Here is a 16,398-nt window from a genome sequence, read left to right as displayed (position 1 = left end):
GTTACTACCCATTGTGGCTAGTCTAACGGCTAGAGAGGACCAGGTACGGGTGACATATTTCAGGGTGCAAATGGGTACCCTTCAGGGTATTCTCTAACCTTCTTTGGTTTCTTTTTAGAAAAACTTAATCATTTGTTAGGGTGGTACAAGGAACACTAGAAATAATAAAAAATAAATACAGATATGTAGACCATCTAGTGATGATTACAAGCTCTCGAGCAAGCCGAAGACGCGCTGCCGTCATCGCCCGACCCTCCCTCACCGGAGCCGGGAAAACTTATTGTAGTAGCCAGTCAAGAAGTCATCGTGCTAAGACCCCAAATGACCAACACAGCAAAACATCAATCCCACCGATGAAGAGAAGCATAGGTCAGAAGGATGCAACACGAAGACATACAGTTAAAACGAACGAAGATTGTATCCATGAAGATCCACAGAAGACCAACTCCGATTGAATCCCATAAGATCTGAAGGAGACGCACCTCCACACGCCCTTCGACGATGTTAGGCGCCGCCAAGGCGGGGGATAGACGGGCAGGAGTGAATGACCTTATTTCATCTTCAGATAGCCGACGCTACCTCGTCTTCCGGGCATAACACAAACCCTAATCGACCTTAAAAGAACACCTAAAAACGGGGCAAGAATCCTCTCGCCGGCAAGTGCCGAGGTCCACCGCGCCTTCATGACCCTAAGGCCATCGGAGACGAGGCGGGCCAACGCCGGCGGGCAGCGGAGGCAGAAAATCCCTAGTCGTGTGGGCAGAGGTGAAAGGGTATGTCTTTTGTGACCCTCTTTAGTTCAACTAAATGAACTAAATTTTCATTTGGTTGAACTAAGGTGGGTACAAGGGTACGGTCACAAATTAGAATCCCAAGACATGTTCACCCTATGCATTGTTATGTTTGTTGAAATATATTGTCCGCATCTTTCCATCAGTTCGGACTTTTGGAGCAACTGGTTGGAGCATGAATTCAATATGATACCAGAGCCAAGAGGTCTTCAGTTCAAGACCCTGCCAACGTGCCATGGCAGGACTGCCCCCAAAAAAGAGGAGGAGGACTGTGGCGGGATGGACAACTCCAGCGATGTGCACAGCCGGCTTAATCTATTTTGCGTGTTCGAGCGGTACTTCCGTGACAAAGACACCATGGGCACCGGCTATGGCAAGGGCAATCGTGGATGATATTTGTCCATAGCTTATCTATCATTTTTAAGAAGTTGCTTCCCACTACTTCATATTCTCTCGCCATGCACACTGTCCACATCAGCAATCAACATGCAGCATTCCCACCTAAGAAAATCTGCCACCTCAGCAATTTCTTTTTTATTTTTTCAATGAAACGAATCGTCTGATTGTGTTAATTCCCGTTGCACGTATTGCTTCCCTTTCTCTGATTATGTTAATTCCCGTCGCACTGATTGCTTCTTCGTGCGACGGTTCCTTCCATCTCCCTTCCACCAATAAATCTCAGCATACTCTTCCCAATTCTTCTGCTTCCATCTTTATTTGTGCCACAATTCCCATATTGCGTCGCCGCCGGCCCAATCTTCGCTGGCCGTCCGAGACCTGCGCGATGCCACCCTCCGAGAACCCCATGATCGGCGCGAGCCTGGACTATGTTGCCCCAAGCCACACGTCATGGCGTCGACCCGACCTCCCGATGAACCATGCGTGCCACGATCAGCCTCCTCCTTCAACCTTCATATCTATGTCCCCAGATCTGAACATCGTTCTTTTAAGTTAGCTTGGGTGGATCCGTGGAGGCCCTGATTTTCAGATGGAGTAGCTGGCGCCGGGAAGGGCACCGTGATATGACAGCGGCCAGCGCCAGCGGCGCCTCGCGTCTGCCCCCAAGAGTAGTTCGACGGCGTGATGGATCCCAATCAAACTAGCGCCTCTGTAGCCAACTCGCCATGGTAGGAGCAGGAAGATGGTGCTGCTCCCATCTTATATTTGTCCATATCTTTACGCCTGTGTTGTTTCTCAAGTCGCCAAGGTAAGAGCAGGAAGAAGTGGATACTTTGTTGTTTCCTCTATCCGATCTTAGGAGGCAAAAACAGTAACACTATGCGTGCACATCATATACCAATCCGTTTCACGATGATTGGAGCCAATTCATGCCACTAAGTAGCAGCTGTGGCCTTGCACATGCTTTTTTGGGTTCAGAGAATTAGATCACTTCAATTTCTACCTTCAGTTTCATGGACTACTACACAGCTAAATTACTCTGTACATTTTTGTATCTGAATACGGATCAATTCCATGTATGAATTTGATTGACATGGATCTTTGATCTGGACTTGAGGTAGTTAATTTTTCTTTCTCAGTTTCATTTGCTTTTATAATTAGTTGCTACATCACATTCAGATGCATTGTTCCCAGTTTTTGTTGATCCTTTTGTGCAAAAAAAATTTATTGCTAGGTAGGAGCAGGGAGATGAGGCCGTTCCTGTCGTAAATTTGTCCAGAACTTTACCCCTGTGTTGCTCCCCTGAAGGCATCTGCGCTTTTTCATATGCACTGTACATGCACCTTACCCTTTCATTTTTTTACACTGATTGGTATGTGGCTCTTGGTCATGTACAAATTCTAAGATGTATGTATGTGTTGTTGTTTGATTTGTTTATATTTTGTGCTTCCGTTCCTATTACAAATAACTCAAAAGGCATTTGTATAGTTGTTTTGTGTCTTGCCTTTCTTTCAGTAGGTTCAGACTGGGCTTCACATGTTTTCAGTAACGGAACAGCTGAGCGGATGATTCAGTCTGCACGACAGCTACACGATGGCAAATCAAGCTGTCTACTGCATTTTAATAATATGAATGTACTCCCTCCGTTCCTAAATATTTGTCTTTCTAGAGATTTCAACAAATGACTACATACGGAGCAAAATGAGTGAATCCACACTTTAGAGTATATCTATATACATCCATATGTGGTAGTCCATTTGAAATCTCTAAAAAGACAAATATTTAGGAACGGAGGAGTACAAACTAATATGCGTCGTTGTGCAAAATTCGTTCTCGCAATGCCGTGTAAATAGCAACGCTTGCTCTTTTAGTAATTTTCATTAATTGTATGTCCTATTTTCTCATGTTAGTGATGCATTTCAATTTTGCGCAAAAAGCAATGCATTTTAATTACAAAAATATGAGATAGTACTCTATGATATACTAATTTTCTGACTTTTCACATAGTATTATTAAGGCTCAAACAAACATATATTTTTAATTGCTTACTTATTGTCACTCTCTATACCAGCAAAGGTTTGAATTAACATATTTTTTTCATTCTTTACTTATTTTCACTCCATAATCTTTCTCATGTGGAGTATTACAAGTTCCCGCAGCAACGCGCGGGATACCATCTACTTATGTATGTCGACCATGCCAAATTTTGATAGTCTGATGGCATGTATTGATGTAATAGCCCTGGATGATCTTTGTCCATAGCTTATTATGTATGTAGGTCAATGCCATTTTTTGGTAGTCTGATGGCATGTATTGATGTAGTAGCTGTGGATGATCGTAGAGGTAGTAGGATGCATGTGGTTGTATGGGTTTGGGGTTTGCTAAATGAGGTCCCGGTTGTGGAATCAAAAGATTGAGAGGGTGCGAACAGCGACGGGACGCGTTCACGGACATTTCAAGGAACTGATTAGCTATATGCGGGATGCTCTAATAAACCCGGACAGATGAAGAATTAGTAAGGGGCAAGGGGCTTCTTTGATTCAAATGGATTGCAAAAGACCTCTTTCAAAACACAGAAATGTGAAAACATAAGAATTGGTTGTTTTCAGCAATCCTGTAAAAAGCTCTTTCTCAAGTTCCAAATAGAAAACGACAGTCGGAACTTTTGTGTGTTATGGAAAGGGAAAAAAATCAGAAATTGTTTGTCATGGCATGTTGAACAAACATGGAGAAAAAAAAGAGAGAGCAGAGAAAACACTTTACACCGACGAGATTATCATCGAGAGTGCACACACAGACCAAGTGTTGAGGGGTTCCTGTCAGTGTGTCCTCTCGAGGTAGGCATCTTATTAGTTATTATTAACATCCGAGAGACCGGTAGTCAAACACACTGGATCGCGTCCATCCAAGAACCCGTGACGTGTTACCAAACTGAATAATGTTGCGAGCACTGAGCAGAACAACAGTCTCCTAAAAAGGCAGAACAAAGGTTGACAGGGACAGAGAAAAGAACTGTTGGACCCGGCCGGTTAACTGTGTCAGTGTGTCTGCGTGTGTAACAACAGTCCTTGGGCAACTTGCCCTCCAAAAGTCGTGCTAATCGGAATCAGATTGACAGACAGGAGAAGCTTCCAAACAGGAGCGTGCTAGGAGGTTCACTGATCACCAGTAATTCAGACCTGTGAGCATGGAGGCGCCCTCCCGTGACAAGTAGGCGAAGGACTAGTCAAGCCGATCGGTCGGTCGAACGAACCAGCCTCTCCAATAATTAACCAGAGCAAGCGAAGTGACTTTATTAAGCCGGATCTGGTCTCGCGGCCAATGGCCATGCATGCGCCCACCGGCACGGCGCGGCCGCGTCGCGCTCCGCCGTGTCGTGTCCCGCCGACTGGGCGGATCAATAGCGCGGATTTACAGCTGGAAATCGCGCGTCCGTTTTGTCGGCGAGCCCTCCCTCATGCGCCGTGCCGTCGGTTACAGAGCGGCCGATGCAACAGGCCAATAATCATGGCCGGGTTGGACCCTGAATCCAGTGATGTGATGACTCCACCGGGTCAGATAATTAGGTGTAGACCTTTCTCATCACTCGATTGGCTCAGTTCAGATAGGAGATAGAAGTGACAAGCAATTCTTTGCCTCCGACTTCTCAACGCAGGAATGTTGTTCCCGAACAAGAAATGATGAGCCAGTGTTGCCAGCATCGACCTTGTTATACCGTGTTCAGAGGCCGGGATTTTTCTTGTCATAACTCTTGAAACCGCTAGGTCAGAAAGAGACACTGCCTGCTAACAACTCACCCCGGTTGCTCGCAAATTGCCATCCGCGTCACCGCGTCAGGACATCGGTTCGATGATAACAACAAAACATGAATAATGGGCATCCGTTGCAGCTACCCTTCCCTGTCCCACGCCCGTACCAAAGGGGACGTTAGACACGAACAAAAGGACTGCCAACAGACGAAACGTGATGCAGACCGGACAGGAAGCACAAGTGCAAGCCAAGTATACTTACGCTATAGCAGGATGAATAAGACGGACGGACGGGTACCCAGATCTCGCTGATTTTTACAATCTTAATACCCGAGGGGCGGCTAGTGAAGAGCGGCCATGGAAGGCTCAAATGCTAAAATCCAAGAGAGCTCAGGGACGGACAAAAGGGCAAGGAAATGTGCACGATTGGGACGGATGGATGGTGTGTTCGATGACGTGGGGTCAACAGCCTGTTGAGATTAGACTCTGGATGATCACCGAGTTGGCGACGCCGGCTTCCTCAATGGTCTTGGTCGCGTCGTCGAGCGGCTTAGGGGGGAACCCGACCTGCAGCGTGTAGTCGCTTGTTTCTCCTGGCCTTGTTGTGTCGATGAATGCCCGCACGTCGCTGATCGTGTGGCTTGTGTTGAAGCGCGCAACCACACGGCTGCCGTCTACAAACCTGATCTGGAGAGAGGTTGATGGCAGAGAATCGTCCACTGTGATAGTCTTGGGCACGGTGGTGGTCGCAGTGCTAGAAGCAGCAGCCGCAGGAGTGATATCCGAAGGAGCAGAGTTTTCAGAAGGTGCCGTGAGAATTCTCCCCCCTCCTTGAAATGGGGCCGGGCGCTTGAGTGACTCCTGTGTTCAGGTATCGATGATTATTGCGACAGCAACCATGTAAGAAACGTATGGAGCGCTACAGAAATTACATGATACTTACAGGACATTTTTCTTCTTTACGGATAAGATTTACATTCACCTTTGACCTCCCATCAGCCGGCGCAAGCTCAGTTGGGCATTCAGACTTCATGATGCTCTAGAGAAACAGAAAAATCAAAAGATAGATAAGTGGATTACTTGCATTCAATTCAGCACAAGCAGATATAACAACAGCAACATGTGACAGAATAAAAGAACAAATGCATGTTCCACACACTTTATAATATATATAGCCGAACAGAAAGTGTTACGAGTAAGACCAACAGATTCAATCAGGGGATAAGCAACAACAAAGGAGTTCGAACAAAATATACTCCATCCGTTCCTAAATATAAGTCCTTTTAGAGATTCCAATGCGGACTACATACAGAGCAAAATGCATGAATCTACACTCTAAAATACGTCTATATACATCCGAATGTAGTCTGTATTGAAATCTCTAAAAAGACTTGTATTAGGGAACGGAGGGAGTAGCTGATAAAGCTACCTATTTTTTTCCCTTTGCCTATTTCATCAAGAAATCAGGGTGCCTTGATATGCAGAATTATTGTACTCGGCAGCCTACTGCAATACACTGATAACTTGCTACGAAACAAGTTATTGGACAGAAAATATGTGTAACTAATGGCAAAAAAATTGCCTAACCACTAACACATCCATAACCCTGGCTTATACTCCCTCCGTTCCATAATGTAGTGCATACAGATTTTTTGAAAAGTCAAGCTTTACAAACTATCACCAAATTTATAGAGAAAACTGTTGATAACTACAATATCAAATATATACAATATGAAAGTATGTCTTGTGATGATATCTAATAATATGTATTTGGTACTCTAGAATTATATGTTTTTCTCTACAAACTTGGTCAAAGTTTGTAAAGTTTGACTTCTCAAAAAATCTATAGGCACTACATTGTGGAACAGAGGGAGTATGTATTAACTGGGACCATTGCAGAAATAAGAGGAACAGTTAGACACCATCACTGAAGCAAAGCTGAGTTAGTTTCTTGAGTACTCCCTCTGTCCACGAATAAGTGTACATTTGTCATTCAAAATTTGTCCACAAAAGAGTGTACTTCTATCTTTCCAATGCACTTTAAAGTGAAAAAAAATGTTTCTCTATCATCACACGGTAATCAAGACCTATAACATTCACCACACTGTCTCCTCACTTTCTGCATGCACTTGGCTCATTGGGGGTGGGGTAATTAAAGAGAAGAGAGATGGTGGCTTGCACTTCCCAATGCATTTTTTACCTCACTCCGTAATCTGTCCTAAAATTTCTATATGTACACTTATTCGTGGACGGAGGGAGTACCAGCTAAAAAACATTACGTCTAACAACATGGAAAGAGGTCACTCAGACATTATTTCAATTAGCTAAATGCTCATGCGCTGGTACAGATATTTTTTTTGGCTATATATTGTCGGTTGTTTAAACACTTGTGCCATATAATCCACGAATTTGTACAGAATTAATAAACATTATCTTAAAACATACATTAGTCGAATCAAGCATATGTACATCCTCCATAAAATGGTTGACACCTGTGGTGATTCCTAATAACTTTTAAGCGGTGAATGGACCGCTGCCAACTCAGATCTTTATGAGTAAGGATTAACCATTATTATGCTATATTGCACACATAATCATCAGCATGTAACGGCAAAAGGTTCAAGACAGAACTATCACTCCATGTTGTAAACAGAAGGGTGAACATAAAGCATTATAAAAGTAAAAGAAATAGCAAAAAGCACGTATCAATTCACAAGACAGATATAACAACTAGTAATGCATATACACTCAGTTGCACACATCAGAGTTCTTTTACCTCTAAAAAGGATGCATGCTCTGGGTCGTTGAAACTTCTGAGTGGACCGTCGTCTACTGTGAACCCATCGCTCCAGAAGTAGATGTTGTGAACAATTTCCTCTGGTGGCTGTGGTGCGTCAGGCTGTACAGTTTCACCTGTTAGAAGTCTGCTAGTCCCAGGAAAGCTCCTTGAACTAGAAGATTGCCGGCGAGCTGGGCCTTGCTTAGCTCCCTTCCTCTTAGCTTGCTTAAAAACCTCATCCGCAACATTTTTGCGTTTGGATCGATCTCTAACAACCATTCCGCTGAACAAAGTAATATGAAAGTTATAAGCCTATTAAAAATATAGAAGTACAAAGGCTGCACAGCATACAATTTATAAGAGCCTTCACTGCACATCATCTATGGATCTACCTATGATCCTTACAAATCATGTTATCACTGATACAATGACATCTAAATATGTATGATACCCAAGGCCAATCAGTCAGGACTAACTTCCTGGTAAGTTCAAGGACAAGGAAGTGGCAAGCTATTCCAAGAAGTGACCAAGTCAGGCCAATTTAAATATGCTCTCCATGTAATCACATTTTTCATAACATCATGGCAGAATATATAAAAATAAATATGTAATTCTTAGTTTGAGACAGTTCTTTTGGGTGGTTCCTAGATTTTTAAGGGTCCTGGATGAATTCTTGCCTAAGTTTTCTGTAGGTTTGGGATAAAGCCTAGAATGTAATCCATACTAATCACCACAAAAAATGAGCAGGTAAAACCACGAACCATGCCTGCTGAGAAGTGGTCTCCAAGTAGTCGAAGAATAGTTTGTTGCAGAAGATATATTTATGTACACTGAACAGAAGAACATGTGAAATCAAAGGTGTTTTTCTAATCATGGAATCAATTTTAAGTTTCCATCTAGTTACCAGCATTAACCAGCCTGGAATCAACCTGGTTCCACTAGATTCTATAAATTGGCTGATGAATAATCACCACGAATAAGTCCAAGCCCATGTTGTTTTTTCATTCCATATGCCTTTGCTAACATATGATAAAACACTGAAATTATGGCCATAGGGATTATGCCTAACCAAAACCCATCAGAAATAACCCAAATCTTGTTGAACATGCCAACTCAACAATAAGAAACAAAATAACTAGGTAACCAACAAGTTTACCAATTACTAGAGCTCACGCATCCTTGCCAACTAGCTGACCCCATAACAATATCCAGAGATTCATCTCTGATAATGAAAAAAACAGGGCAATCGTTTCGAACTCTTCATGTTACGATTTCCTTCTTAATTACACAAACTTCTTACTATCACAACTTTATGAACATATCATATTACGGAGAACCAGTTCTCAGTACTGGAAAGTAGCCTAGCAAGTTATATCAGATATCCAAGAACTTGAGAACTTACTTTTTGTCCATGGTGCTAAGTAAGATTTCTATAGCACTTCTATAATAAGAACAGACAGGTAAATTTAAGGACTACAGCTGTACCACAAAGTCACACCAGCAATTGTAAAACGTAAGTTGCTCGCAACTAAAATACCCAAATGCTGGATAACTCTACCAACTAAATTGATCCACACACAATCCTAGCTAAGGATTTAAACTTATTGGTATGCTGTGAAGATACAGGAAAATTTTAAAGAGCTTTGTCGCCAGTGATTGAACTTCGAACTCAAATCACAAGTCTAGTGAAATGCTACCTTGACAAACACAAACCAGTAATGCCATATCAATATACACAAACCCGTACTCTATGCAAGGACACTGCATAAGTATTGCGAGATTGCAAACATAGATAAGCCATTTGAGTACTAAGGAACAGATAAGGTGGTCTAGAAGAACAACATTTAACTCTCATGCCATCCCAACGATTTGGCGCTCACACAGATTCCATTATTGTATCTATTCAAGACCTAGGGCCCCAGGCATTCGCCAAAATAATGTTAGCAGAACCGAACGCTATCCAGAAATTCACAAGAGTATTGGATACTAATAATGAGTAAACGTGAAAGCGCCCAGCATTTTAGCACGTTTAGTTAGCTCCCTCTCACCACAAATCCAGCGGCCCCTCAATTCGCATGGATCACAAAATTAGGCCAAAAACAACGCAACCTAAAACCCTAGAAATGAGTTGCCTCTGCGATCTAGCTAGAAATGAAGCAAGCATCGCAAAACCCTGGGATGCAGGTAGCACTGACCTCCTCTCGCCGCCGGTGTACAACTCAGGGGGTGGCGCCCACTCGTCGTCGTCCGAGTCCTCGTCTTCGTCCGACCCCGCGCGCCCCTTGCCACCTCCGAGATCGGAGAGCGTCCTCACAGTCCCCCTCCCACTCGCGCCCCCGCTCCCGCCCCGCGCTTGGTGGCTCCTCTTCTGCCTCTTCGCGGGCCTCCTCCTCCGCTCATCTGCCGCCGCAGACGCAGCGGCGAGGGCGGCATCCTCGTCGTCGTCCTCGTCGCCGCCGCCCACGTAGTCCTCGTCGTCCTCATCCTTGTCGCCGCCGCCCACGTAGTCCTCGTCCTCGGAGTCCGCGCCATCGACAGCGGCTGGGACCGGTGGCGGGGGCTGGGGTGCCGGATCGGGGCCATCGGCGTCGACCTCCGTGTTGTCGTAGAAGGATCGAACGGCGGCCTCGAGGGCCCAGTTGTGGCCCTCGAGGAAGAAGGCCGCCTCGTCGGGGGTCGCCGAGGTGACGGCGCAGAACGACTCCACCAGAGACTGCGCCTCCGCGGCCGGCGGCGCGTGGGTGGCATCTCCGGCGGCCATCTCGGCTGCGGCGGCCGCGTGTCTGGCTTGGAAGGCTTTGGGAGGAAGCCTTCTCGTCTCGTTTGCCTCTACCTTTTGACCGCGTCTGGCCATTTGGGCCGTCACGCCGCGATGGGCTACCGACTTCGAGGTTTTCTGTTTGGGCTTTGAGTTTGGAGAAGCTGCTGTTTGTTTAGCCCGTTAGTACCTTGAATTTGTTGGCAAACACAACTTTAGTCCCACCTCGCCCTATTTAGTTCGCATACACAGGAATAAAACGTCAGCTCTGGCAACACTATCGCTGGGCTTTGTCGCGTTAGCCTGTCACCCAAGCTCATTTGTGGGGGAGCAAAAGTTAGTCACAGATCTTGCTGGGCCTTGTGGCTCGGGGGCCTGTTATTACCCAAGAACATTTGTGGGGGAGCAATAAGTAATCTGTGCGCTAACTTTTTAATAGTATTCTACTATACATTTTAATGTGATTTTTTACTGAGATATCTTTTATGATTTTGCTAAAGCACATCTAGACGTGCCCTGATGTTGAACATCTAGGTCCTAGGTCGTTGATTTTAGGTGGACAATCATGCGGGTATTTTTTTTCCTTTTTATGTTTGATTGAGTCATTAAGATGTGCAATAACTAAGGCACATCTAGATGTGCCCTAGACATGCAAAGCATGGACTTTCAATATAATTTTTATCCATTAACCATGTAATTTTTTTCTTTACAAAGTATGTCTAATTTTTACATTGCCCCCTGGCAAGATAAATATCAACTTTAATTCTCATTATCATGCCGAATCAAATTTCTGCATGATGATTTTCTTATCACAGCGGTGATTTATCATGTGTGAAGATCTTGATGACAACAAAAGATCCACAGAATTAAGAGAGGACGAGCAACTTACGCATCTTGTTTGACCTCCACGCTGTGAATTATTAGGTTCGACCTTTTTCGCTTGCTTGATGTAGCGTGGAGCTTTAATCTGGAGAACCTAGCGAGTAATGCACTATATTGATTTGACTTAAGATGCTCGATATGGGTTACAATGCATTTTGCCTTCTTACCTATTGCTCGAGACTGCTAGGGAAAGTCCAGATTTTGGAAATGCTCACCATCCTATAAGTATGAGTATTTCTTTTAAAGACTACACTTGGTACAAATATAAAGAAATAGGGACAATTAGCTTTGTGCCCTTAGTTGTGTCCCCCTCGTCTGTTTTACCCCTAGTTTGAGAAAGTCACTGGTTCTGTCCACACCACTTTGGAATTATTTCTTTTTGCACTTCCGTCACGGCTTCGCTTGGTCAGCGCCGTTTGACCACATACGGCGCTCCGTTTTGGACCCTGCTTGCCCCCCGCTAGGACAGAACCCACTCGGGCCCATCTCACTCTCATCCCCACTCTCTCCCGTTCCCCATTCTCTCCCCGTTCCCACTCTCACGAACCCTAGCTAGTAGGCGACAACGTTGACGACTGCGGTGCCCGCGGTGACTGCTGGAGATGGTGGACGGCGGCGACGGCAGCGGTGCCACCTGCGGCGACCGCGGCCGCAAGGCAAGGATGGTGGACGACGGCGACGGCGGCGGTGCCACCTGTGGTGCCCGCGGCCGCAAGGCAAGAAGTAGCTGGACTCGGATCTTCACAACTATCAAAACTCAATAAAGCTTCTGAAAAGTGGTTCCGTGTTAAGCGACTCACTCTCGCCCCCCCCCCTCGTCGAGTGGTGCTTGTTTGGGGGGTGTGCCACCAGCCGTAGCTAAATTTCCATTGCTAATCTTCCAAAACTAGAGCAGGCCCAAGACAAGCAAGAACAGTCAGTCAGCACCGATCAGGCAGGAAGCAGACCGAGTCCCCCTCTAAGAGCCGTATATGAAAATTTCATCTCGTACGGCTCAAGAAGAAACACAAAAAAATTTGCGAAAGCCGTTGTGCGTTAGCGCATCCGTTTTTAAACCCCTGACCACCTAGACCTCTAGTAGCAAAGCAACTAAAAGACCCAATCACAAAAATACGGAATCGATCCAAAACTACAAGCAAGGGAATCAACTCTTATTTAGGTCAAATTAGCATTTCGTAAGTTTTAGTAAGGCCAGTTATGGGAAGCAGGCCATGCAGGCCCTCTCCCCAAAACTCCACACCAAGCCTTAGTTCTACTTTCTGTATACGAAGTCCGAGCTTTTGGGCTTAGTGCTCCGATTGCGCCTTAGGACTAGGACTGATAGGTAAATGCCCCTTACTCAACCAATGAAGGCGGGTAGGGATTTTCTATACATACCAATAGAATGAGAAATATAGAATAAAGCTAGGTGACGTCACGGTTGTGCCAGGCGCCCACTCATCAATGCTGGTGATTGGCCTTGTATGGCTGCCCCATCCCTTTCAGCAGTTGTGTTGACTGAGGCTCAGAATACGTTCTTGCACCACTCCTTTCAAACTTTTTCTCGTGTGACTGTGGTGCTTTCTTGAGCGATGATGCTTTGCCACCCAGGTATAACCAAAGCCTTCCACAAAGGAATATTTACTACTGGGTCCATCACGTGTCCAGATACCGGTGCATCGCTTGTTGGGCCCTTGATTCCGAAGTACCAGTATCGAAGGCAGACTTGAGCCCAATCGGATCTCTACATGTCGGGAAGAGCTTCTTGAGGCACTCCCCAAGTTTTATGGTTATAGCTCAATCTTTTGGATTCCTAAAGGGAGACGACGGCGACGGCAGCGGTGCCACCTGCGGCGTCCGCGGCCGCAAGGCAAGGACACGGTCGCAGACAACATTAGGGTAAGTCCCCCCATCCCAGATCTGCTGTTTCTTCCTCCCCTAGATCCCAGATCTGTTGTTGTATGTTGATATCGTGCCCTGTTTGCATAGAATTGATCCGGCTAGAGCATTTAATATCAGTGTTAGAATGGAGACATGCACTTTAACTGCTGTTGGTACAGAAGGAAAAGAAATTGGCTTCACATTTCCATTAGTGGTGGACAACAACAACACATTTGAGCAGTTTAGGGCAACAATATTTGCCAAATATCCATGGGGATTACATGATGCTGTTGAGCTAAGGTACTGGGGTGTGTCGAAAGTTGCTTGGGTGCCTGTTCAGTCTGATAATGAGTTAGGTGCCATGTTTGCAAATAATGCACAAACCATGTCATGCAATCTGGAAATCACTGTTATTCAGAGGCGTAGGCCCCCCTCTGGTTCAGAAAATAATTCAAACCCCACTGCTTCAAGGCCCTCTGGTTCTAAAGCATCTGCAAAACCTAGGACTAACACAAGGGGAACAAGTAGCAGTTGCAGGCCACCTACAACCCCAAGTGCAAATGCTCAGTCTGAGCATTCTTGCAGTAAAACCCAAGCTAAACCTAGCATACCAGTTGATCCTGTTGTGGAGGAAGCAGAACCTGATGCAGCACTTTTGTCTGATGAAGAAGATGAGAAACTTTATCCAGGCTATGGTCAGCACAACAATGAGGAAGATCATGTAGATGAGGAGTATATTCTTGCTGAATTCTCTGATACAGATGAAGATGAGAAGCAGGAGGACCTGGACAATGGAGATTTTCAAGCTGAAGATGAGGACAGACCTGTCATGATGTATGACAGAGATAATCCCTCTATTGGGGAAGGTGTAGTTTTTCCTTCAGCAATTGACTGCAGAAATGCAGTTGCAACTTTCTCAATTACCACTGAAACAGAGTACGTCACTTTGAAAAGTGACCAAAGAAGGTTTACTGTAAAATGTGCCTTTGATAGATGTAAGTGGAGGCTGCATGCCTCTTTAATGAGGAGAAGCACATTATTTCAGGTACTAATGCATTTTCTGTTCTCCTTTTTATAATTATTGTTCAAAATTTATGTTTCATGTACTAATTGCTTGTTCTTTTTTAACAAATTAAGGTCAACCCTTACCCTCACAACTGTCCAAGTGTTAACAGATCTCAGAGATTGAGGGCTGCAAAGAGAAGATGGATAGCAGATGCTTCTATGGCTTGGATTAGAAAAAAATCCAGGGATAGGTCCAAAGGAAATTCAGCACAGGTTGACAGAGAAGTATGGAGTGGAGGTGCCATATAGTAGGTGTTATTTTGGTAAAGAGATGGCACTAGACAAGATGTTTGGCAAGTACAGTGATAGTTTCAATCTGATTTATTCATTCAAGGCTGAAGTTGAGAGAACATCACCAGGCAGTGTGGTTGAAATTGACAAGCACACTGTGGAATACTCATTGAGAGGAAAGAAACTGCACAAGGAGTGTTTCAGAAGAGTGTTTGTGTGCTTCAAGGCATGTCAGACAGGTTTCTTGGAGGGGTGCAGGCCTTACCTTGCTGTGGATGCAACAACACTGAATGGTAGGTATAGGGGCCAGCTTGTTTCTGCTTGTGCCCTTGATGCACACAATTGGTTATTTCCAGTTGCCTATGGTGTCATAGAAGCAGAGTCAATTGAGAGCTGGACTTGGTTCTTCCAACAACTGAACAAAGTAATAGGACATCCAGAAGGTTTAGTCATACATACTGATGCATGCAAAGGATTGGAGACAGCTGTTGATGATGTATATGCTGGGGTGGAGCACAGGGAGTGTATGAAGCATTTGGCTCAAAACTTCAGCAAGAAATTCAAAGGCAAGTTCTATGATGAGAATTTGTGGCCATGCTCACTTACATACAGCATTAAAAAGCACAACTATCATCTGAATCAGTTGCACAGTAGGCCCAAAGTTAAAGAATATTTAGAGGAGCATCACACAAAAATATGGGCTAGAGCACACATCAATGACATTTGCAAGGTAGACTATGTGAACAACAACCTTGCTGAAGCTTTCAACTCAAGGATCAAGAAATACAAGGGGCTTCACATAGTTGACTTGTGTGACAAGATCAGGCAGTACATTATGCAAAAATTTGATATAAGGAACATGATTGCCATTGATCATTTTGAAGGCCATCTCATTGTTCCATGTGTGATGAAGGCCTTAATGGCAAACACAAAAGGTTTAGAGATGAGTTTGATTAGGAGAAGCCCAGCAGAGGATGAAGTTACTGCTACTGACAGAGAAAAAAGAGAATGGAGGTACCCTGTTGACTTACAGAAGTGGTCTTGTAGTTGCAGACAATGGCAAGTAACTGGTAAGCCATGTATCCATGCTCTGTTCTTTATCACTTCTCTTAGAGGTGAAGCCAGTGGAATAGATCAGTATGTGCACAAGTTTTATTATGTTGAGAAATTCAGAGCTACTTATGCTGACAACCTTCCAGCTTTGGAAGGGAAGCAACAGTGGGAAATTGTGAATCCAGGATTTAAACTTTCTGCTCCAGTTCAAAACAGAGCACCTGGCAGGCCGAGGAAAACTAGAATTAGGTCCAGTAGTGAAGGAAAAGGACTAGGTCCTAGGAGGAAAAAATGTGGCAGGTGTGAAGGATGAGGACACCATGCCAACAAATGCAAAAATTCAGTTGATGCAGCCTTTGGTGAAGATGAACATTGGGGAGCTGAGAATGTAGAAGTGTAACGCCCGGATAATCATGCTACAGTAATCTCACGTTAATGATGGCACGTCACCTCTGTCACTGTAATTAATCTCGGGTTAATTCAAAACCGTTTCAAATTTAAATCCTAAATAAGTCAAACGACAAAAGTTTTCAAATATTAGAATAAAAATGTTCGGGCTATGTCAATTATTGCATCGGTAATTATGGTGAAGTAAACACATTTTTATAGATGCCTAAATAATTTAAATTGAAATAAAACAGAAAAGAAAATAAATAAATAAAAAGAAAATACAAAAGGGGAGAAACAAACAGAAAAAAAGAGAAGAGAAAACCCTCCCCCCAGTGGGCCGACTGGCCCAGCTGGCCACCAGGCCAGCCCACCCCGTCCCCATAACCCCCCCCCCCCCCGTCGGTGGAAAACCTAACCTACCGCACCCACTCCCCCCCACTC

At 44.6% G+C, this 16,398-nt stretch overlaps 2 protein-coding genes across 2 annotated transcripts; one reads left to right on the top strand and one right to left on the bottom strand.

Annotated features, from left to right (window-relative positions):
• Nucleotides 1–5,181: 5,181 nt before the first annotated feature.
• LOC109737845 (plant UBX domain-containing protein 4) lies at nucleotides 5,182–10,542 on the bottom strand. Its single transcript, XM_020296972.4, has 4 exons — nucleotides 9,914–10,542; nucleotides 7,716–8,001; nucleotides 5,883–5,978; nucleotides 5,182–5,800 (listed from the first exon to the last, which is right to left on the bottom strand). The coding sequence occupies exons 1-4, from the start codon at nucleotides 10,477–10,479 to the stop codon at nucleotides 5,402–5,404; spliced, it is 1,347 nt and encodes a 448-aa protein (XP_020152561.1). The 5' UTR covers nucleotides 10,480–10,542; the 3' UTR covers nucleotides 5,182–5,401.
• A 4,012-nt stretch (nucleotides 10,543–14,554) lies between these two features.
• Nucleotides 14,555–15,880, top strand: LOC109737847 (uncharacterized). The gene has a single exon (XM_020296974.1). The coding sequence runs from the start codon at nucleotides 14,555–14,557 to the stop codon at nucleotides 15,878–15,880; it is 1,326 nt and encodes a 441-aa protein (XP_020152563.1).
• Nucleotides 15,881–16,398: the final 518 nt, after the last annotated feature.

The sequence above is a fragment of the Aegilops tauschii genome, chromosome 7 (genome assembly GCF_002575655.3).
Source record: "Aegilops tauschii subsp. strangulata cultivar AL8/78 chromosome 7, Aet v6.0, whole genome shotgun sequence".
NCBI lineage: Eukaryota > Viridiplantae > Streptophyta > Magnoliopsida > Poales > Poaceae > Aegilops > Aegilops tauschii.
The sequence above is the reverse complement of the archived record's forward strand: the minus strand, read 5'-3'. Positions and strand labels throughout refer to the sequence as shown.

Excerpts from the sequence above, each read along its gene's own strand:
- LOC109737845 (XM_020296972.4), bottom strand. The coding sequence starts at position 10,479 with ATGGCCGCCGGAGATGCCACCCACGCGCCGCCGGCCGCGGAGGCGCAG. Across the intron at positions 8,002-9,913 it reads TACACCGGCGGCGAGAGGAG|CGGAATGGTTGTTAGAGATC; the intron begins GTCAGTGCTACC and ends TACTTTGTTCAG. Across the intron at positions 5,979-7,715 it reads AGCATGCATCCTTTTTAGAG|AGCATCATGAAGTCTGAATG; the intron begins GTAAAAGAACTC and ends CTGTTTCTCTAG.
- LOC109737847 (XM_020296974.1), top strand. The coding sequence starts at position 14,555 with ATGGCACTAGACAAGATGTTTGGCAAGTACAGTGATAGTTTCAATCTG.